We start from the raw sequence: 21,362 nt of genomic DNA on the forward strand, positions 1-21,362 counted from the left end.
CAAATCAAATTGAATAAATTAAAAAATTGAAATTTTAATATTTATGAAAATTGAATCGAATCAAATCGAACCGATTCTAATTAAAAATTAAATCGAATTGAATTGAACCAATCTAATTCAGTTTGATAGATTTGAATTTTTAATAAATTTTTTATTTTTATACTTTATTTTTAATAATTTAAAATTTAATTAAAATATTTTAATTTTAATATGATCTAAATTTTTTATATTATTAAAAATAATATATTATTATTATTGATTAGTTCGATTTGATTTTTTTAATTTTTTTATTAAAATTAAATTGAATTAAAATAATTAAAAATTTTAAAATTAAAAATTAAATTAAATTAAAATAAATAAATAATTAAATTAAATTTTAAATTAATTTAATTCAATAAATTTTTTTTAATTTAAATTGAATATCACTATGTATAATTATGACTGCTTGATACATATAGAAAGAGATTCGATACCAAAAATTCAAGATGGAGATTAATGCGGCAGGCCATCGCAATTAGCAGGCAGTAGCAGACCCATGAGAAGATGGTGTTTCCTGGGATTAGATAGCAAGAGGGAAATGATATATGATATTTTCTATTTTGTCATATTGGAACTTAATTTTTCCTAGATATGTAGGCCCCAAAATTTTTAATTTTCCAACGGTTCATTATTTCCCTTTCCTTTGTATCTCCACAAAAGTTCAAACTCCAACTTTATTCAAAATAATAATTGCAATAATAATTTTTTAAAAATGAAAAATAATATAAACTTTGTATGAAAATTCATATTTTGTCATCATTTAAGCAATGAAATCACAACAAATATCTAAGCATCATGAATATTGAATATTTTTTTCTAATTTCTTATTTCCATTTGTCCTTATTATATTAACTTTATTGAAAATAATTAAATTACCCGTGATTTGAATAGAATAAATATTTAAGTAAGCATTAATTGTTTAATATATAAAAATTACAATTCAAATATCATTCTCTTTTTTTTTTTTTTTATCTTAAATAAATTGAAAGGTGTAAATAAAAAGTTTGTATATTACCCTCGTTCCTAAATCCAATTTATTTATTCACGTAGAATCATTTCACTTAAATCATGTGCCATATCTCATAACTTTCAGATTTCAGTATCATCAAATAATAACAAAAGAAATGTCACAAATTGTAGGGTAGAGCTCTTGGCCTTAGGATGTGTAATTACCCAAAATGGGCCCATTGCCTTTGATAGAAGACTTCACTTTAACAAATTTAATTGCATTATTCAAACTTCATATTTCAATCATATTGCTTGAAATGATTTGCAAAGACCCCATCAGAAACCATTTCAACTTATCTTTCTAAAATTCAGACAAGAGGGAACCCACATTAACAACTATTTTCGTGCTGGTAATTGATCTTTTGGCTGATTACATAACCTTCCATTTCACACCAATGAAACTCCAGTCACTATAACACCTCTAGGAAAATTGCATACATTCCAATTTTCCAAATTCTTTGACAAAAAAAGAATTTTGAAAATTAAATGTCACAATTTTATAGGAGAAATAATTGTCAAAATTTAAAACTTGGTTTTTTTATTTTTTTACTATTTAAAAAAACACTCAGACGTTGAATTTGTATTTGTGAGAAATGGACAAATCAATAAATTTAATTAATAGGAGGATTTCGAGAAAAAATTCTAAAAATACTAAATAAAATTTAATTCCTTTAAAAATATATTTTATTATAAAAATTTAGTCTACTAAATTAAAAATAAATTTTATTAGTAGTGTGAGTATTTGATCGATTTAATTTAAAATCAAAGTGAATTAAATAAATTAAAATTTTAAATTTTAATATTTAAAAAAATTAAATCAAATCGATTTCAAATAAAAATTAAATCGAATTGAACCAGTATAATTTAATTTTTAAATTAAAACTAAAAATTAAACTAAACAGAAATAAATAAAAAATAAATTAAAATTTTAAATTAATTTAATTGAATTGATTTTTTCTATTTAAATCGAATACATCTCCTCTCCCTATTTGTACATAATCGATTTATTAAACGGTAATATCCTCCGTTGCTACTTTTATGAATATCAAATTCTAACAACACTTAAAAAAAAAATAAAACCACCCATATCATAGGAAAATAATATTTTTTTATTATAAAAAATAAAGCAAATCTAGACACCAAGTCATGGGACACCTCACAGTTGGATGGTAGATGTGTTTTTATTTGGGATAACATATACAGGAAATCATCACAAACTTTAAACAGCCTCTAATCCTCAGCTTAGGTGGGACCAAACGGCAATAATACCATCCAAAAAACTACATCACTATGGTTTGATTATCATATCTAAATTAGGATTTCCATTTGCAGTTCCAATTTCTGGCTTATAATTACTTATAATACCTCCCTACTAGGCATGGCTCCGCCGTCAGGCTTAATAAATTTAATTATCTTTGGATTAATATATAATTTGCTAATAATCAATGCCTAAGCCCAACAATCATGAGAACACCCACTTGGATTCTGACTAATACCCTTCAATTGAAGTTTCAAACTAATGTTCAAAATGAATTGGGAAAAGAAAGGATTGCGTAGGGAGACTTTTTTTCAATTTAAATTTACAGTTTTCGATTTAGTAGACTAGTAGTGATTAGAGTTGACTGTCTAAGGAGGAGCCACCCATAAAAGAGGAAGCATTGGCGGCGGGCGGCGGGCGGCGGGGCGCAACTCAGGTTTTTTTCTCAGTTAGGCTCAACAATTTATGTGCCTTTTATCAATGTGACCGAAACGCAAAACAAAGATCCGCCACCTATAAAATGAGATGAACCTTCTCATTGCTCAAAATGCACACTGACCCAAAAACCCATAGCATTGGTAGATTTTAAGGGCAAATCAATGGAAGGAAACCAGGGCAGGCCACAGAGAGACCCTTAATATTAGGACAAGTGCCCTTGTTTTCAAGGACAATTCTTAGGCTGAGCCAAAAGAATCCCCTAAATTGGTCAACAAAATTCCCTACATTCCTTGCCATCTCAACTGTCCATCAATCCATGCAATCAAATCCACAAAATACTCAACAAATACAGAGCTAAACAAATACTAAAAGTCTCAAAAAAGCCCTCAAATACACAGTACCCTTCTGCAAAACATTCCTTAAAAAAATATAAAATAAAATAAAAAGATAATAAAATCAGAGTAAATATAAAGAGAAAGAGACAGATGGAAACAGAAACAAAAATATTGCAGTATTAGACATTCCCCTTTATCTTTTTTTTTTTCCTTCTTTAACTGCTTTTTCACTTTGATGGATGACCAGAATGGGTGAGGATTGGAGGGAAGGGGCATAGCTACAGAGCTTACTTTATAGTATATACTTGCATTTTATTGACCGGGGGCAGGCTTTCTTTATCTGACCATTGCCGTTTTGTTTGAGGGTTCCCGCGATAAACGACCTGCCCATTTTGCCCCAGCATGCTGGGGCTGCCTTGAGATTTGAAAATTGTGAAACAAGAAAAGAAAAGCCAGCCCGTAAGACCGAGTCTTGGCTCTGTGTGTGTGTGTCTCTCTCTCTCTCTCTCTTGCGCACTTTATTCCGTTCAAATTCATTACTTTGCTGATCACTGAGAACGAGGCTCTTTGTTTCAAAGGGGGAACATAGAGAGAGAGAGAGAGAAGATTATAAGCTTTCAATCTCTGCGCTTTTTCTTTCTAAAACTTGCTACATTGTCTTGTTCTACTTCAAGAATCTCATCTCACTTCCACGCATTAAAGTATTTGTCTTTCTTGACTGATTGCACTCATATTTTGTGGGCTTTTGCTTCTTTGCCCTTCCCAGTGTTTCATATACTGCATGATAAGCATTAGAAGAGGAGACGAGACAAACCACTTGGCTGTTTGGTCTCTTTGGATTATTATTTGAGCTCTCTTTGGCTGGTTATAGAGTTTTCAGTTAAAAACAAGATACCCATTTGTTGATTGGTCCCTTTTTGGTTGGGCTTTTATTTTGGTTGTATGAGAGTTTTGGAGTCTGTAGAGAGCTTTAGCTGTGCTTATTGTCTCCTTTCGTCTAAGAGCTTGTCGTAGCAAAGGCAGAAAATTGGGCAAAGAGAATTCCTGATATGGGATTCTACTCCTTCAGTTTCTGAAATTGTTGCTGATATTAATCGACACGCAGAAAGGGGGAGTCGTAGAAAGTGCAAGAACTGCTGTATGAAGTAGTCGGGAAAAATGAACAAGGTTTCTAAATTTTTTTTTTTTTTTTTTTACTTTGTTTGCCTGTAAAGCAATGGTGATTATTCTTGAATGATGTTAATTGTTTCTTTTTACTTGGTGAAGTTATCATGGTCCAAGAAAATGGTCAGAAAGTTGTTCAATATCAGGAGTAAAATTGAGGACTTTCAAGCAGATGATGTTCATGGAGGTCAGCATTTTCCTTTTTTTTTTGGGATTTGATAGAATCAAAGGTTCTAAACTTTATTTCTAATTGATTTACTGTACAATTTCTAAACGTCTGGTTGGTTGCTGAGAAAATTGAGAAAAGAAGAGGAATATGCTTTTAAAGTTGGCGCTTTATGATCTTGTAATTCTCAAGTATCAATCACTTCTTTCTCCTCTGCGAAATAGTAGCGCTGGTCGGAGTTAACTGCAGGCATCTAACCAGTGAAAAAAATAAGATCTTTTATGAGTCTGATTTCTTTGTTTCAACAGATTCTTAACATCTACTGGATTTATTTATTTATTCTCTTCAAACAAATTTGTTAATGTCATCCCCCTCCCTAGTTTTTATTACTAATTGATTTTCTCCATACGTTTTCTTTTGGCCTTTGTTTCAAAATTAAGAATGATGCTTAGCATTGATTTTCTTTCTTCAGGGGGTGAAATGGAATACAGGACTAGCTTCTCTGAAAGGGAGCCATGCACTATCAAGAAAAGTAAAACAGGTGCAGCATCAAAAGAATTCAGAACATCTTTAGGAGAATATGCCTCATTTAAGTTTGAATTTCCTTCAATACATACTCTAATTCTAGCCCTGACTTTGATGCAGAGAAATTTAGCAAGAATCCAGAGCAGGTTCGGCGAGGAAGAATGAATCTTGACCATCCCCGAATCATAGATGTGCAGAACTACAGGTGTTTTGTCATAAATTTCATTTTTTCCTAAACACTTTTTTTCCCTAATTCGTTTTGTTTCTGTGATGCTTACGTACTGATATCTCCTCTTTGCAATCTGTGGCAGCATTTTTGTAGCTACATGGAATGTGGCAGGAAGATCCCCGCCAAGTAATTTGAGTCTCGATGACTGGCTTCATGCCTCACCTCCTGCAGACATATATGTTCTTGGGTATGATTCCACATCTGTGATCTTATCATCTCTTGTTGCTGAACTCTCTAATTAATAGCTGATTAGTAATGGGTAAATGTCTGTTCCCTTTGTATTTCAGATTTCAAGAGATAGTTCCTTTGAATGCTGGTAATGTTCTTGGTGCAGAAGACAATGGACCTGCCAAAAAATGGCTGGCCCTCATTAGAAAGACTCTAAATAATCTTCCAGGAACTAGTGGCAGTGGTGGGTGTTATACGCCATCTCCAATCCCTGAACCAATTGTAGAAATGGATGCCGATTTTGAGGGATCTTCCAGGCAGAAGAACTCATCTTTCTTTCATCGCCGATCATTCCAGACAACACACAGCTGGAGAATGGACAATGACCCTTCAATTACACAACCTAGACTTGATAGGCGATTTAGTGTTTGTGACAGGGTTATGTTTGGTCACAGGCCAAGTGACTATGATCACAGTCATAGATGGGGTCACAGACCTAGTGATTATTCAAGGCCAAGTGATTACTCTAGGTCTAGTGATTACTCCAGATGGGGTTCATCAGACGATGATAATGGACCAGGGGATTCACCAAGTACTGTATTGTACTCACCAATGTCCTATGGAGGTCCCTATAGTGGATCTACATCTGTGGAAGATGGATTTAGGAGGCCAGGGTGTTCAAGGTACTGCTTGGTGGCGAGTAAGCAAATGGTTGGCATATTCCTCACAATATGGGTCCGAAGTGAATTGAGAGATCATGTTAGAAACATGAAAGTTTCTTGTGTTGGCAGAGGATTAATGGGTTATCTAGGGAATAAGGTATTGTTCAAGAGAAACACATAGTTTTAATACGGCTTGCTTTTCCAAGATGTGCATATCCACTAACATGTAACTAAACTGAGAACCATTCCTTCTGCTTGGTATTGTAGGGATCTATTTCAGTCAGCATGTCCTTACATGAAACAACCTTTTGCTTCATCTGTAGTCATCTAACCTCTGGACAGAAGGAAGGTGATGAGCTAAGAAGGAATGCAGATGTCATAGAGATTCTTAAGAAGACAAGATTTCCACGTGTTAATAGTGCAGCAGATGAGAAGTCCCCAGAAACTATTCTTCAGCATGAGTAAGTTTGTCTCTTATCAACTAAAACAAACTGTACTCTCATTACTTGCAATCAGCAAAAATTGCAAATGGGTTTAAATAAGTTAGCAGTTTAAGGGAATCTAAAGACATGGGAAGGAAATAATGATCTCACATGAAATTTGAATTAATTTATTTTAGTCCCTAACCTTGTTCTTTTCTTATGTTTTAATTTGGTGTATATATTTTAATGTAGTCGAGTTATTTGGCTTGGGGATTTGAATTATCGCATTGCCCTTTCTTATCGATCTGCTAAGGCTCTAGTTGAGATGCAAAATTGGAGGGCATTGCTGGAGAATGACCAGGCATGTTTACATACCCACATCCTGAACTCTACTATCACTTGTAAATGAACTTTCATCTGATCTTCTGATGGATATCTCACAGTTGCGGATAGAGCAGAGAAGAGGTCGTGTTTTTGTAGGGTGGAATGAAGGGAAAATTTATTTCCCACCCACATACAAATATTCAACTAATTCAGACAGATATGCAGGAGATGATATGCACCCAAAGGAGAAGCGTCGAACTCCAGCTTGGTAAGAACATCTACATATGTGAGCTACTATGCAAGAAACAAGAAAATAAAAACATATCCTTAAATGCAATGAAGTCTATGGATTGGTTAAGTAAAAAAGAAAAAGAAGCATGCGATTAAAGTTGGTGTTATGTGCAGTCAGTCAGTCACAATTATCATAATTTGTATTTCTGATTGAATAATTTTTTGTGAAGGTGTGATAGAATTTTATGGTATGGAGAAGGCCTCCAGCAATTATCTTATGTACGTGGAGAATCTAGGTTCTCAGATCATAGGCCGGTTTATGGCATATTTTGGGCAGAGGTGGAGTCTAGCCATGGCCAATTGAAGAAAAGTATGAGCTACTCCAGTTCTAGAATTGAGGTGGAAGAGCTCTTGCCATACTCACATGGGTACACAGAACTGAACTTCTTCTGATGGTGAGGAAATAGCTATGACCCCCATTAGGTATACTCTCTCTCTCTCTCCTTCTGTTACACCTGCACATGATTGCACAAATGCATTCAAAACTTGCTCCTGCACACGCACAAATTGAAAATATATTCTATGGGCTAAATAGCTAGGCTTGGAGATGTTTTGCCTGTGCCTCCCATCAACTTTTCTGCTAACAGTTCACAGGGGAATAATTCAAACATATAGTTGGCATTCATTTCTCTTTTCCATTATTGATGAATTCATATGGACAATGAGCAAATCATTAAAACATTTTCAATTGATTAATTCATATGGACAATAAGCAGGTCATTAAAACATTTTCAAAAGAGTCTAGTTTCTTTCTGCACATCTTTAATCAGGGGAAACTCCTATTGACCTTTCCATTTTCAAAATGTTTTTCCCTTTTCACCATCTTTTCCATTTTTTGATAGATGGGGGTACCAAAATGAATTGGCATGCAAGGGATCATCATTTTGGTGGTCCTCACTAAGCCCATTAGACCAAGGGAATATCTTGCAACAAACTGAACATTGCTGCTCTTTGTAATTTGGCAAATGGATTATGTGAATCTATACGAAAATGTTTATACATAAGAGACATAGATATCCTCTTTTCCTATGCAAGTTTTGTTGAGAAAATCTTTAGCTTTGTTCCTATTCTGATGTTGAATATGGTCCCCATTTGTAGGCGGGAATCACTTTGAAGAAAATTTTTCTTTGAAGTGTGATTGAGACATTCCGTTGCCCACTAACCGAAAAAGGTTGGTGTTCTCCTTTCTTTTTTTAATTTTCTTGGTTTTGCTGTACATTTTTTGTTTCTTTCTCTAACTTATCTCCACTTTCTTCTTTTTTCAGGTGTACATTTTGTAATTTGGTCAGTTAATTAACTCTACACATCATCAAAGATCATCAAATGTAGTTAGCCACTAACAAACCAGTTTCTGTCAGCGTATGGTTCACTAACCTGACTGATGAAAACCAACTCTCTGGCAAGCTTGGTACTGTATCACAGTCCAGCAATATGATTAGGTATTATATTCTTGTTCATTCCTTCACATTTTTGCTGAAGTTAAAGCTAAGCAATTAATAACGAACAAGATCTTTTTCTTTTTTCCAGGATTAACGTACTCCATCAGGAATTGCCAAGAGGGTGTCGAAAGACTAATTTATTCTATTCTTTCTTAGTTGATGTAACATTTTTGTTTTTGATGACTGAAAGATGATGATCAATACAATTATTAGATTTTTTTTTTTGAAAAAACTGAAGCCAAGTAAAGATTTTATATATTTGATATTCATTGCAAAAGAGAAAAAAGAATTATACAGTATTAAAGTTTATGATAGATTCCAGAATGGCTCTTCTCTTTGTTCTTTGTTGTTGAGGATGATTATGAATTTACTGAAAAAGGTGATTGTCTTGATAATCTACAGCTTCACTGCTGCTTTGCTTTTTTTCTTCTTTTACTGTGGTGTTAACAGCAAACTAGAAAAGCACAAGACAGTTTTACAGCTTTAGCAGGCTTACTGAGCGCTATGATTTACAGACTCAAGCTTTGGAGTTTTTGATCTGGATCATGAGTTTATTTCCATCATCTTTTTCCTACTCTGCCCTAGTATGTCAATGAAAGGTTCCTCCTTTTTCTCTGGTACATCAAAGCAGAAACAAGACTAGAACCTTTGATGACCAAATCCTGTTATACTTTACAATCCCAACGGTGGAATCCCATATTGATATTGGCGAAGGTGGAATCCCATACTGATATTGGCGAAGTAAGGTTTATAATAGGTAGCTCAAAATTATTAAATAATTCAGATTAATTATTTTGGACTAAGTTAAAAATGGGTTTATTTAGGCTAATTTTTGTCGGGTTGGTGGATTAAAAAAAATGGTGCAAATGGACCTGTAATAGCTATTTTAGAACTACTAAATAACTTTTAGCTAGGCTATTATACCAACAGATACAACAACTCATCTAGAGGCCTCTGCCCCAATATCTAGATTATCTAAGTATGCATAGTCTCCCGAATCTTAGAGTAGATTTGAAAGTTTTTTTGCAGAGACTGCTGTTGAGAATAGCCCATAAAACAGGAGGAAAGAGAAAAGGCGAAAACAAGTAGTGCAACAAATGTAATATTAAATGTCCAAAGCTGACAAATGAGGCACCTACTTTTTTCTAAGAAACCTGAAATTAAAGAATTCTGTTTACTTTAGGGTAAATGAAATAGGTTCAGGCATATGAATAGGTTGTAAAAGTAAAACAACTCTCTTACAGTTTCCAAATGAACTGTTGCTGATTGGATGAGGGCTTTTAAGTAATGCATTGAATATTCTTTGCTTCAAGATGGAAGACATATGGGGCAATGTCTGCTAAAGTACAATCTCTGTCAAAAGATGCCAAACTTAATTCAAAGACTTTCCCTAAACATAAGAACTAAAAGTTTTCTATAGTTGCAGGTGAATCCCTTCACCTTGGAATTTCACAAACATATTAGATAATCTTTGATTGCAAGCAAGGGGTAAGTGTCCCAAACATTAGAAAATATGAAAAATATTTTCCCATAATCATACATAGAAAAAATATAATAATAAATTTAATCCCATCTTCTGATTTGAAAACTAGATGGATATCTTCAATCCAACAAAACCAAAATTTCTCAGAAAATTAAGGGAACATGGATACTTCATACTTGCATGAAAGTAAAAATAAGCAATTGAAACTTTTGCATTACAAGCAGGTGTTCTTCTTACATTGGTTAATTGCAAATGGTCCCCATTTGAGGGCAAATTCTCTGTCAATGTTCCTGTCGTGATTCATGAACCAACTGCTAAAGGATAGGCCCTCTCTTTTCATTTTGTTTTTCACTTTCCTTGGCACGTGAGATAATCTTTACTCATTGCCAATTAGACAGATATCTAATATTATCATCAAATCCTTTGATTGGTTTGATTTACAAGTTGCAAACCTTGATTGGGTACACAATTCAAGCAATTTTGTCAGATAATTGATCACCTCCCACATGACAAAATCTTGGTTAGCTATCATTTTGATTAATAACCACATAATTCAGCAGATTCCTCAGCCAGGCAATATTTCATTTAATCAAGTACCTGCAAAGTAAATTGGTGTGCCTGTAGTCCTCGCACAAATGCTTTAACCTGCACTCATTGCAGAAGAAACAGCAGGGACATAAAAATGTTTTGAAGTTCATGATAAACATCTGAAGTCCCATGCTTGCTCTGTCTGTGCGTGTGATTTACTGAAAAAGGGACCATTCTTCTCTCTTCTTTTATCAGCAAGGTGACGATGATCAATAATTTTTCAAAAGCAATAAACACAGAAAACATACCTCACACATTGGAAAGTCATGATGTATTCTGCTGCCACTTTCTTCTTTTGCCTTTTATACTTCTCTGTTTCAATTTACCAGGTATATTGTTTTTGTTTTTAACTGAAAAATGTAAAATCGCCAGTAGTACTGATATAATATTAACTGGGAACCAACTATAAACAAATCTGAATCACAAATCTAGACAATGGTTCTTGATGATTGGAATAATCACCGAGTATTAGATAACCTGAACCTGACAAATTTCTTTATAAAATTTGGGGTGCCTACATCATCTGTACTCCTTTGTTAGTGGAAGGTGAAAGCTACATTGGCTAAACTTGTAAACTAAAAGCAAAAGCATGAGTTTTTCTTTTTCTCTTTGTAGAACATGCCAATGGAGTGGCCTTGTTTCTCTGATCCTTACATCTGGAACAACTCATTCTGTTTCACAAAAAGGTAGCTAAAGACAAGAAATTGAGAAAATTTATCTGTGGGATTTTGAAATTGAGAACAATCCCCTTGAAGAGGTTAACAAGAATCTTAAGTGTCCGTAATGTAAAACAAGAAATCGAAAATTTGCGTATCAGCTAAGAGGAAAAATCGTTTCACTCTTTTGCTAAACAGAAGTGAAATCTGGATACAAAAACCTTATAGCTGTGCCCTTCTGCAACTAAAGACAGTCCATATACTTCAAAAATTAAAAATAAAATAAAACAAAATAAAATAAAATAAAATAAAAAGTAATAACTACTTAGCAGTGAAATCCCAGTTTGTGCACGTCTTTTGTGAAGAGCTTTCCTGCTATTTGCAACCTTACTGATGTTGCTTTAGCAATTTCTTTCTCAAACACATCCAAATCCATCTGACCTTCTCGGCATTCAAGTGAGCAAAATGCACCTAGGAAACTGCATCAATCAAAGAAAGCATTTTTAAGGCAAATATAGCAAATGAATTTCAAAAGATGCAGTTTCTATATATTCTAAAGAATTATTATTATAATAAGCAATATTGAAAAATCAACTCTGGGAAGAATGACTGCATAGACTAAAGAACACTGCAACAGCTTGCAAAACCACATATCAATTAGTGCTCTTGGAAATTTTTGAACAACTAATCCTTTTCCCTTCTTCTGTAATATATTACTGTTTGATTGCAGATAAGTTTTCAGGTGATTAGAAGTCAATATTATGCATGTAAGCTCAGCATCAAACCAACTATGAGCATAAAATCAATATCTTACCTTATGTTTTGTACGCGGCAATGCAATAAAATACAATCAAAATAGAAACTTTGATTTCTATTTTTTTTTTTTCCTATTTAACTGAAATTCAAGTTGTTAATATTAGTTTAAACAGGGAAAAGGAGAAAAGAGAAGAAGACTCACCCATACATGTAAATATCTTTGTCCTAAAGTAGTTTCTTCTTGCACAAGAAACAAGCTTTAAGAAACTCTCCAAACCCTTTACCAGGCTTCTTGTTCTTTATCCGTGCATCGTTCACGGGTAATCCAAACGTGAATATACACCGCCGAGTCTTCTGCTTTTCTGCCGATACTGGAGGCTGATAGAGCTCTTTAACCGTCTTTGAGGTGAGATCAGGGTGTGTTTCCTCTCAAAGAAAGCCACCGGAGACTCGATTGGCCGAATATGGTTCCACAGCCCAATCTCTACCTGACTCGACGACCGAACAACACGAGAACGTTTGGAAGACATTGATAATTAGTACTGTAAATATATGGATTGTATGTTGGTGTCAAATGGTGCAAGAATGCAGGATTTTAATTAGGGTTTTGCAGGATATGTGGGGTTTAAGCTCTGCAATGCATGAACCTTTTTTTTAAGTAGTAGTTTTTATGTTGAGGAAACAAAATTAATTATTGTTGCTAAAGGGCTGGAATTAGGGTTTTGTATAATGAATATTAGTGTGAGCTTTGACAGAGGTTTGAGAGATCTTTGGAATGGAATGTTACCATTTCTGTTCTCATTTATATTTATTTTAGAATTAATTCTTTCACTTTTTGACTTTATTTTAAAAAAAAAATCATTCAAGAAAACAATTCAATGGAATCCGGACATAATCATATATTAATCAAAATTCTCTTATTTTAAACTTAGAAATGATAAAGAAAACTTACTTGAGTTTTTATACCTTTTAATTTTAATTATAAAAAATCTATTGTATTTCTAAATTTGAAAATTAATAAAAAGTTAAATTAATTATTTAAATCTCTTTTTTCCATCGACTGAAATTCTTATGTTTTATAAAATTTACTAATGCTGGGCTAAGCCCATGTGATCCCGTTTCTCCCTTTGGCAGGGGCAGCAAGCCTTTTCATTATTAGGCCTTAGGCCTTCTTTACTTAAAGCTTGTGTGATTGGGCCTTCAGAAGTCCTTTTTTTTTGGAACGTGTTATTACTGGACAACCACTTGCGTTCCGAAAGAAAAGGCGGCATACGCTGTCCAACCTTTTTTTCTTATTAAAAAATTTGGTATGTATGCTGTTATATATATATATATATGTGTTTGGTAATAAAGGAAAGAGCACACGTGCTCTATAGGAACTATTATGTTAACTAGTTAGCCCAACAACAGCGTAAATCAAGTATCGCTGCAACTCTTAACTTGAGCCCCTTCAGAATACGCAGTCCACCAAAGTAGAAGAAAACTTGGTTTGTCATCCAATATGCACATCTATTAGCTTGTCTTAAGATGTGATTGAAAGAGAATGAGCAGTATGATCCCAGAAGCCTTATGATGGCCAACATTTCTTCATGCAATTCATTTGAAACTCGAGTCTTTCTGTATTGAACATGTTTATAGCCATTTTGTATCACTTTCAAGAATGAAATTCTAAACTGCAAGCTCTTTTGTCATGTTAATCCCTGTGTATATGACCTTTAGTTCAGCTCCTAGGATATCAGAATTTTCAAAACTGACGGTAAATTCTCATACCCAGTTGTCTTTGCAGTCACGAATAAGACTTCCTCCGTATTCCTTCATATTAGCATTATGAATGAGCCATCAACGTTGATCTTTAAGAAGTTAATCTTTGGCTTTATCAGACGATACAACAAAGGCCATTTGTTTTTTGATGATCAGCATGTGTATGCTTTTAAAAATATAAGTACGCCATTATACCATTTTAATATAATTGCCGTACTTCATAAATCTTGATATATATATTCATTAAAAAAGAATTTAAAGTTTTAACATTCTAATATATTTTCTTTAATATGTATTAAAAATAAAATTTATTAATTTTATAAATAAATTAATAATAAAATTCTAGAAATCAAATAATATATTAATAAAAATAATATAAATTTATTATTTTAACTTTATTAATTATTTTTTTCTCTTTGATCTAAATATTACCGTATGGAAGAATACAATGACGAAAATACCCTTACACTCAGTCCAAAATTCTTCTACTTGTTCCTCAAGAAGAGATCCCTACGCCTGTGCCACCTTCTTCACTGACCAAAGTCAAATCAATAAAGATAAAGCCGCGCGAGAAGATCCAACAGATCAACAAGAATGGAGTGCGTGTTTGGACTAATTGGCAACGGGTTTGCGATTGTAGCGGCTGATACATCGGCCGTTCACAGCATTCTCGTACACAAGTCCAACGAGGACAAGATCATGGTCCTTGACTCCTACAAGCTCATAGCTGCGAGCGGCGAGCCCGGCGACAGGTCTCTCAGTCGTTAATGCTTTGCACAAATTCGTAAACAAACCCATATTCTGTATTTTAAGCATTTGAAAATTTTGAGTTTTGTGGCAGAGTTCAATTTACGGAATACATACAGAAGAACGTGGCTTTGTATCAGTTTCGTAATGGAATTCCTTTGACCACTGCAGCTGCTGCTAACTTTACACGAGGGGAGCTCGCTGCTGCTTTGAGAAAGGTAATTTGGCTTCATTTTCTTCGAAGTGCAGATTTTAGGGTTCAGGGTCGGCAGCATGCTTGCTTTGCTGGGGGTGATTTAAGGGTTTTTGTTGCTTTTAGTGAGAGGATGTTAGGTTTTCTGCATCTCTTATGCTTTGATGCGAATTGAATAGATTGAATATGGTGGCAGCATTACTTTGAGTGGTGATTAAAAGGAATTGCTGATATGTGTTGTTGCATTATTTTGGTTTGATATCTTTCAATTCTGGTGTGTTCTCTGAAGTGGAAGTGGCTCAGCTTGTTTATTAAAGGCCTATATTGCAATATTTGGAAGGTCATAAAGGTTGGTATGTGCTATATAATCTACATGGTTTATAGTCCTTAGTGTGTTTTCATCATCCAATTGAATTGTGTCTCTCATCTTATATGTTATGATTATCTACATTTTGTTCTTTTGTGCTTTTCGCCATATTCTTTCTTTCATTTGCTTTCACCAGAGGCAACTACTACAAAGGTTCATTTCCTATCCAGTGTGAGATTTGGAATGAAAAATTTAGAGTGACCTTGTATTTGCTGGAGTGATTTTGAGGAATTAGAGATGTAGACATCAGAAACTGGTGGAGAGCGCCTGTTAAAAAGCAGTAGTCTTTAGTGTGCTGTGAGAACGCATAGAAGTCAATATATATTTGATTTTTCAACTTTAGAAAATGCTATTTTGATGTGTCTGCTTTTGTATGAACAGTTTCACAAACAAGCTCTTGGATTTTGAATTTTGAATTTTGATGGGACTACATTTACAGTACTTAGCTTCTCTTCAAGTAATTAGTAATATATGACTTGCTAATTTTGAATTTTGTTTTTTCAGAACCCATATTCTGTGAACTTTCTTTTGGCTGGCTATGACAAAGAGACTGGTCCTTCTCTCTATTACATTGACTATATTGCTACCCTTCACAAGGTTGAAAAGGGAGCTTTTGGGTATGGATCTTATTTTTGCCTGTCCATGATGGACAGACACTTTCACAGTGGCATGTCAGTGGAAGAAGCAATTGATTTGGTTGATAAGTGCATAATGGAGATCCGATCCAGGTTGGTTGTGGCACCACCAAACTTTGTGATCAAGATTGTTGACAAGGATGGAGCAAGGGAGTATGCTTGGCGTGAATCTGTGAGGGAAGCTCTAGCGGCCTAGAAAAATTCCGCTTTGGACTAGCATTTCTTGTTTATGAGTTGCCAACAGCGACTGCTTCATTGGAATGTTCAGAACTAGTTAGTCACTTGTTTTTTCCTTCAATTTATATGTTACTTTTTCGACAAAAAAAGGGGAAAATTTATATGTTACTTTGCTTATCTTCTTGTGACGTTGTAATTTGGAATGTTTGCATAATTCATGATCATCCTACACCCTGAAGCAGGAAGTGAATTAAATTTAAGAATTACTTCGTTTCATGCAGATAGCTGGGTATAATTTCTCGAATGATACAATTTTATATGAAATACAGTTCATTAATTTTCATTCATTTATTTTTCTTTCAAAAAATAAAGAAATGAGATTTAAATTCAAAACTGAGAAATTAAGCATATGTTTGGTTTTGAAGTTTGGCCAATTAACTTGCAAAAGCTAATGTTAAGGCGATTTGGTTAGTTTATTCAAATCTTATAATTTTAATAATTTAGTTTAAAATTGAAAGGTTTGCCCAATTTTTACCTAAATGTTATGACGTTGTGGATCTCTTGTTATTAGAATAAAAGATGTTGCATGTCTTTCCACTTAAGTATAGCCACATTCCCTCAAATTTAAAAAAAATATTTGGCTGTAATTTTAGAATAAAATACTAAAATAAAAAAATTTAAATAAAATCGTCAAAACTAAATTTAAGAGTGAAAAACATTTTTTTACTGTTGAAAAAATACAAAAAATTATTTTATTATTTTAGTATTATTATAATAAAAACATATTAAAGTTTATTTTTAATTTAGTTTCTAATATTTTTTAATTAATAGATTTATGAAAACATTTTCCTCATCTTATGTCTGAGGCTGCAAATTAGACGTACACATACAAGTTTTTCCAAATTTTCATGATAAACCAGCAAAAACTTCAAAACCTCGCATACAAATGGACCCATCATGAGGTAGACAGGCCCATAGTTTGTTCCACGGACCCATCCGACGCGGACTATCCCTATTTTCTCTCTCTCCGCCCCGACCCTACACTAAACTATGGAAAATTAAAAGAAAGTCGAGTCTCGCCTACCCTTTTCTGCGGTTACTGATTGGCTACTACTCGTCTACTCTATAGTAGTAAGACGACGTCTATCTGGGGTAAGTAAAGTGACCGATGATTCTCAATTCTCAAACCATATCACTCTTATTTCCCTTCTTCTCTTGATTTTCTCTCAGCGTTTCATCCATCGCACTAATTTTTAATCCTCTCAACTTTCTGCTCAAAGACGAGTGAGTGCTTTTCTTCCTCCGTTTTCATTTTTGCATGTTAGATTAATGGGAGTAGTGAAAAATGGGTTTCCCTGAGATCTGTGATTATTTTGTTTTATTTTCTTCCTCCATGTCTTCATTAATGGTGATTTCTATTACATATTTTGTGCCTTCTTTTTGCATTCTGTGTCTTGAGATTGCTTGCAGGTTGCTGAACTGAATTTCTTTTTTTTGAAATACTTTTTTTTTTTTGTGTCCAGTGATGGGTTCGATTGATGGTAAATGGGATGATGATGAATACTCTGTTATTGGAGATAAAGGTGAAGTTGGGTTCATAGACTACCAGGAAGATAAATCTGTGTGTAGTTATAATCCAAATGAAGAGGGTCCCATCGTCATTTCTGTTCCTTTCCCCTTTATAGATGGCAAACCTCGGTCTGTGTTTCTTGGAGAAACTGTTGCGGATTCAATCACTATTAAGAACACCACCACTGAGGCTGTTGATCTATGGACCAAAATTTATGCCTCCAACCCTGAGAATTCTTTTACACTTTCTCTGATGGAGCCTCCATCGGCGAATGGTGGGAATGACGGCCGAGGTTTTTTAGAGTCTTACGCCCTAGAGGACAGAATGCTTCAACCTGGTGACACTTTAACTGTTTGGCTAAATTGCAGACCGAAGGAAATTGGCTTGTACACTTCAATTGTGCATTTTGATGTGGGAATTGATAGCATTGAGCGAGTGGTTTTTCTATTGGCTGAAGATAACATATCCAGGTCTTTGGCTTCAAGAAAGCCATATTCAAGAGCTACAAGAAAGAAGCAATTTACTGTGGATACATTTGTTGGTGGTTCACGACCTGTCAGACCCAAGGGCCAGGCATTGAAGAAAAGGCTTCCTCGTTATGATATTCCTAAGGAGACTAGAGAATTGATTGTGAGCAAGCAAAATCTTGACTATATTACTGGAGTTCTCACCAGACAGAATTATGCTAATTACTTTAAAATGTTGTTGATGATGGAAGAAATACAAATGGAGGTAATCTTTTGCTTGAAAGAACAATAATATGATTTATTGAATTTATACTCTATTTGTTTGAAATACGTATATGTATTTTTTTTTTCCAGGAAGACATGAGAACTTATGACATGGAGGGTGTTTCGATGAGGAAGAAGGGGAATTTTCTGTCCCTTATGGTCCCAGGGCTTGCTGAGCGGAGACCTTCACTTGTCCATGGAGATTACATTTTTGCCAAGATTGCTAATTCAGATGAAACCGCTACATATCAGGTTTCTTCTTCTTATCTGCTTAAAACAATTGCTTTGGCATCAAAAAAAGCAGTGGCTGCATCATGTTATATTCATCTGTTTTGTTTACTATCACCGTATTGTTTTACAGTTAGGTTTGTGTTTTCTTGTAAAAATGAATGTGTTCTCAGGGCTTTATTCATCGAGTTGAGGCTGATGAAGTTTATTTGAAGTTTGCCCCTGCTTTTCACTGCCACCATTTAAATGGGAATCTGTATGATGTACATTTCACGTATAGTCGACTCAACATGAGAAGACAGTATCAGGCTATAGATGCTGCTGAAAATTTAGAGACGGAGCTCCTTTTTCCCTCTGAGAGCTCTGGAAATAGGCTTATTGAAACCACTTCTCTGGTGCCTATAACTTGTAGTCTTAATGAAGAGCAAATGTGTTCAATAGAGTTGATTCTCGGTTGCAAAGGAGCCCCGCCTTACGTCATTTATGGGCCTCCTGGTACAGGTAAAACTATTACAATAGTGGAGGCAATCCTTCAGCTTTATAGAAATCGGAAGGATGCCCGGATTCTTGTGTGTGCACCATCAAATAGTGCAGCAGATCACTTGCTGGAAAAGCTTCTCTGTAAGAATGTGGCTAATATTAGAGACAATGAAATATTCAGACTCAATGCAACTTCCCGTCCATTTGAAGATGTCAAGCCTAATCATGTTCGCTTTTGTTTTTTCGATGATTGTCTCTTTAAATGTCCCCCACTCAATGCTCTCACTCGCTATAGGATCATCATTTCAACATATATGAGCTCCTGTCTTCTTTATTCTGAGGGTATTGGGCGAGGTCACTTCTCTCATATTTTCCTGGATGAGTCTGGCCAAGCTTCAGAGCCAGAAAGCATGGTCCCTATATCCAACCTTTGTGATAGGAACACAGTTGTTGTGCTTGCTGGAGACCCCATGCAGTTGGGTCCTGTAATATACTCAAGAGATGCAGAGGCTTACGGACTGGGAAAATCATACATGGAGAGGCTCTTTGAATGTGAATCTTACAGCAGTGGGGATGAAAATTATGTAACAAAGCTGGTTAGGAACTACCGATGTCACCCAGATATTCTAAATCTCCCATCAGATTTGTTCTATGAAGGGGAATTAATTGCAAGCAAAGAGTCTACAGATGATACAACTTCCTTATTGTCTATGGTAAATCTTCTTCCAGGCAGGAACTTTCCTGTTCTCTTCTTTGGTATACAAGGCTGTGATGAGAGGGAGGGTAATAATCCATCATGGTTTAATCGAATTGAAGCAAGCAAGGTAGTGGAGCTCATAAACAAACTCACTGCAATGGGAAGTTTGAATGAGGCTGATATTGGGGTTATTACACCTTATAGGCAGCAAGTACTCAAACTAAAGAAGGCGTTGGATGATTTGGATATGCCAAATATCCAAGTTGGCACAGTGGAACAATTTCAAGGACAAGAAAGGAAAGTTATTATTGTCTCAACTGTTAGATCAACAGTCAGACACAATGAGTTTGACAGAGTCCATTGTTTGGGTTTTCTGAGCAACCCGAGAAGGTTTAATGTGGCTATTACCCGGGCCATAGCTTTACTTATCATTATTGGCAACCCACACATTATCAGCAAGGTATTGCTTTTCCTTTAGGTCATCATAAGATATTAATCAAAGCAAATGGAAACAAACTGCATAACCTGAAAAATAAATTATGCAGTTTCTTGGAGATAGCATTTCAATTAGCTAAATAAATTCTGTATGTGCACAAGCTATGGACACGTGCAGTTATATGGATATTTGTAATTGCTGCATCTCGTGAGCCAAATTTTAACGTGTGAAATTTACATGCCCTGGCATAGGACACACTTGTAAATGAGTCGGTTGTAATTTTCAGGCTATACAATCTTGTGTTTGCTCATTTTTAGTTATTTGCGATGTGCAGGACCCATACTGGAATAAGCTTTTATGGTATTGTGCAGACAATGACTCCTATCAGGGTTGTGGTCTCCCAGACAGACAGGATCCTGTTGATGAGTATCAAATACAGGAGGATTGTGTCAACTATGACAACAGTGAAGAAAACCCTCAGCACACCGAAGAGGTTGGACGGGCTGAAGAGTCCTTTCCACCAGAAATTCCAAAACCAGTTACAGATGAAGCTGAGTGGTCTGATGGTTGGAAGTAGAATTTGTTCAGTCTTGCATGCATATAAAAGTCTGATGTTTATATACTTTTATTTTGATTTGATTTATAAATAAGTTTTGCCCACGTGCTTGATGGTGGAAAATTGGATGGCAAAAGAGAAATCAAGTTGAGCATCCCCTTTTCTCGTCTAAGTAAAATCTTTTGCCATAAGATTTTGATAGAACATTTTTAGTGTTACTGGAAAGTCACTGATGCTGGACTTCTAACATGTAGTGATGTAATGCCATTGAGGAGGCTAGCTTGAAAAATATGTGGTTTTTTGTACAATAATTACTTGAAACATCAGGGATTGCACCGACAAATTTGTCATTACAAAGCAGCAGAAATCAAAAGGCACGGCTTCACTGCGGATAGAATGAAAATAATAGGACTCAGATTCAGAAAAAAGGAAACAAAAAGATGACAAGTGAAGTTAATGCTTCAGGAAGAAAAAATCTTTTGCTGGCGCTAATATGTTTCGTCGCAGATGAACAGCTAGTTGGTTTTAGCAGTGGCTTTGGTTGTGCTTGAGATTCGACAATAGGTTCTGGTGTAAAACTTAACGGTGGGGATGAAGTTTCTCATTTTCTTCTAGCATGCTTGTTGAAGAAGGAGCAACATCTGAGCCTGCGAATTGTAATAAATTCGTGCATTGACCACAAAATCTCAGAAACTATTAGAGAACATGAAATGATGCAGAGAACATTTTGCCAAATAAATAATTTAGACGAACTGTGAATGAAAGAGGGAAATGTAAATAATTGTATGCGGTATGTTTACTAGAATCATATGGTCCCAGAGCACAACAGTTTT

The 21,362-nt window shown here is 34.8% G+C and overlaps 3 protein-coding genes across 5 annotated transcripts; all 3 read left to right on the forward strand.

Moving 5' to 3' along the window:
- Positions 1–3,545: 3,545 nt before the first annotated feature.
- LOC110610809 (type IV inositol polyphosphate 5-phosphatase 7) lies at positions 3,546–8,856 on the forward strand. Its single transcript, XM_021750888.2, has 13 exons — positions 3,546–4,245; positions 4,345–4,429; positions 4,881–4,949; positions 5,054–5,138; positions 5,245–5,349; positions 5,450–6,149; positions 6,260–6,453; positions 6,667–6,775; positions 6,858–7,006; positions 7,200–7,452; positions 8,128–8,200; positions 8,295–8,468; positions 8,557–8,856. The coding sequence occupies exons 1-10, from the start codon at positions 4,237–4,239 to the stop codon at positions 7,420–7,422; spliced, it is 1,728 nt and encodes a 575-aa protein (XP_021606580.1). The 5' UTR covers positions 3,546–4,236; the 3' UTR covers positions 7,423–7,452; positions 8,128–8,200; positions 8,295–8,468; positions 8,557–8,856.
- A 5,358-nt stretch (positions 8,857–14,214) lies between these two features.
- Positions 14,215–16,111, forward strand: LOC110610727 (proteasome subunit beta type-2-A). The gene is made up of 3 exons (XM_021750784.2): positions 14,215–14,464; positions 14,554–14,677; positions 15,524–16,111. The coding sequence occupies exons 1-3, from the start codon at positions 14,307–14,309 to the stop codon at positions 15,848–15,850; spliced, it is 609 nt and encodes a 202-aa protein (XP_021606476.1). The 5' UTR covers positions 14,215–14,306; the 3' UTR covers positions 15,851–16,111.
- Positions 16,112–16,894: 783 nt separating this feature from the next.
- Positions 16,895–20,852, forward strand: LOC110611481 (probable RNA helicase SDE3). 3 transcript variants are annotated; one of them, XM_021751856.2, is made up of 6 exons: positions 16,895–16,983; positions 17,062–17,115; positions 17,355–18,133; positions 18,223–18,384; positions 18,534–19,997; positions 20,308–20,852. In XM_021751856.2, coding segments are annotated over exons 2-6 (2,649 nt in total). In that variant the 5' UTR covers positions 16,895–16,983; positions 17,062–17,114; the 3' UTR covers positions 20,551–20,852. The 3 variants fall into 3 exon arrangements, with proteins under 3 accessions (XP_021607548.1, XP_043811077.1, XP_021607547.1); XM_043955142.1 differs by lacking the exon at positions 17,062–17,115 and having other exon boundaries at positions 16,921–16,983; XM_021751855.2 differs by having other exon boundaries at positions 16,923–17,115.
- The last annotated feature ends 510 nt before the right edge of the window (positions 20,853–21,362 follow it).

The sequence above is a fragment of the Manihot esculenta genome, chromosome 3 (genome assembly GCF_001659605.2).
Source record: "Manihot esculenta cultivar AM560-2 chromosome 3, M.esculenta_v8, whole genome shotgun sequence".
Lineage (NCBI taxonomy): Eukaryota > Viridiplantae > Streptophyta > Magnoliopsida > Malpighiales > Euphorbiaceae > Manihot > Manihot esculenta.

Coding starts and splice junctions, on each gene's coding strand:
- LOC110611481 (XM_021751856.2), top strand. Junction 18,385..18,533: donor ATGAAACCGCTACATATCAG/GTTTCTTCTTCT, acceptor ATGTGTTCTCAG/GGCTTTATTCATCGAGTTGA. Junction 19,998..20,307: donor ACCCACACATTATCAGCAAG/GTATTGCTTTTC, acceptor TGCGATGTGCAG/GACCCATACTGGAATAAGCT.
- LOC110610809 (XM_021750888.2), top strand. Junction 5,139..5,244: donor ATAGATGTGCAGAACTACAG/GTGTTTTGTCAT, acceptor AATCTGTGGCAG/CATTTTTGTAGCTACATGGA. Junction 6,776..6,857: donor CATTGCTGGAGAATGACCAG/GCATGTTTACAT, acceptor GATATCTCACAG/TTGCGGATAGAGCAGAGAAG.
- LOC110610727 (XM_021750784.2), top strand. CDS start 14,307: ATGGAGTGCGTGTTTGGACTAATTGGCAACGGGTTTGCGATTGTAGCG. Junction 14,465..14,553: donor AGCGGCGAGCCCGGCGACAG/GTCTCTCAGTCG, acceptor GTTTTGTGGCAG/AGTTCAATTTACGGAATACA. Junction 14,678..15,523: donor TCGCTGCTGCTTTGAGAAAG/GTAATTTGGCTT, acceptor TTGTTTTTTCAG/AACCCATATTCTGTGAACTT.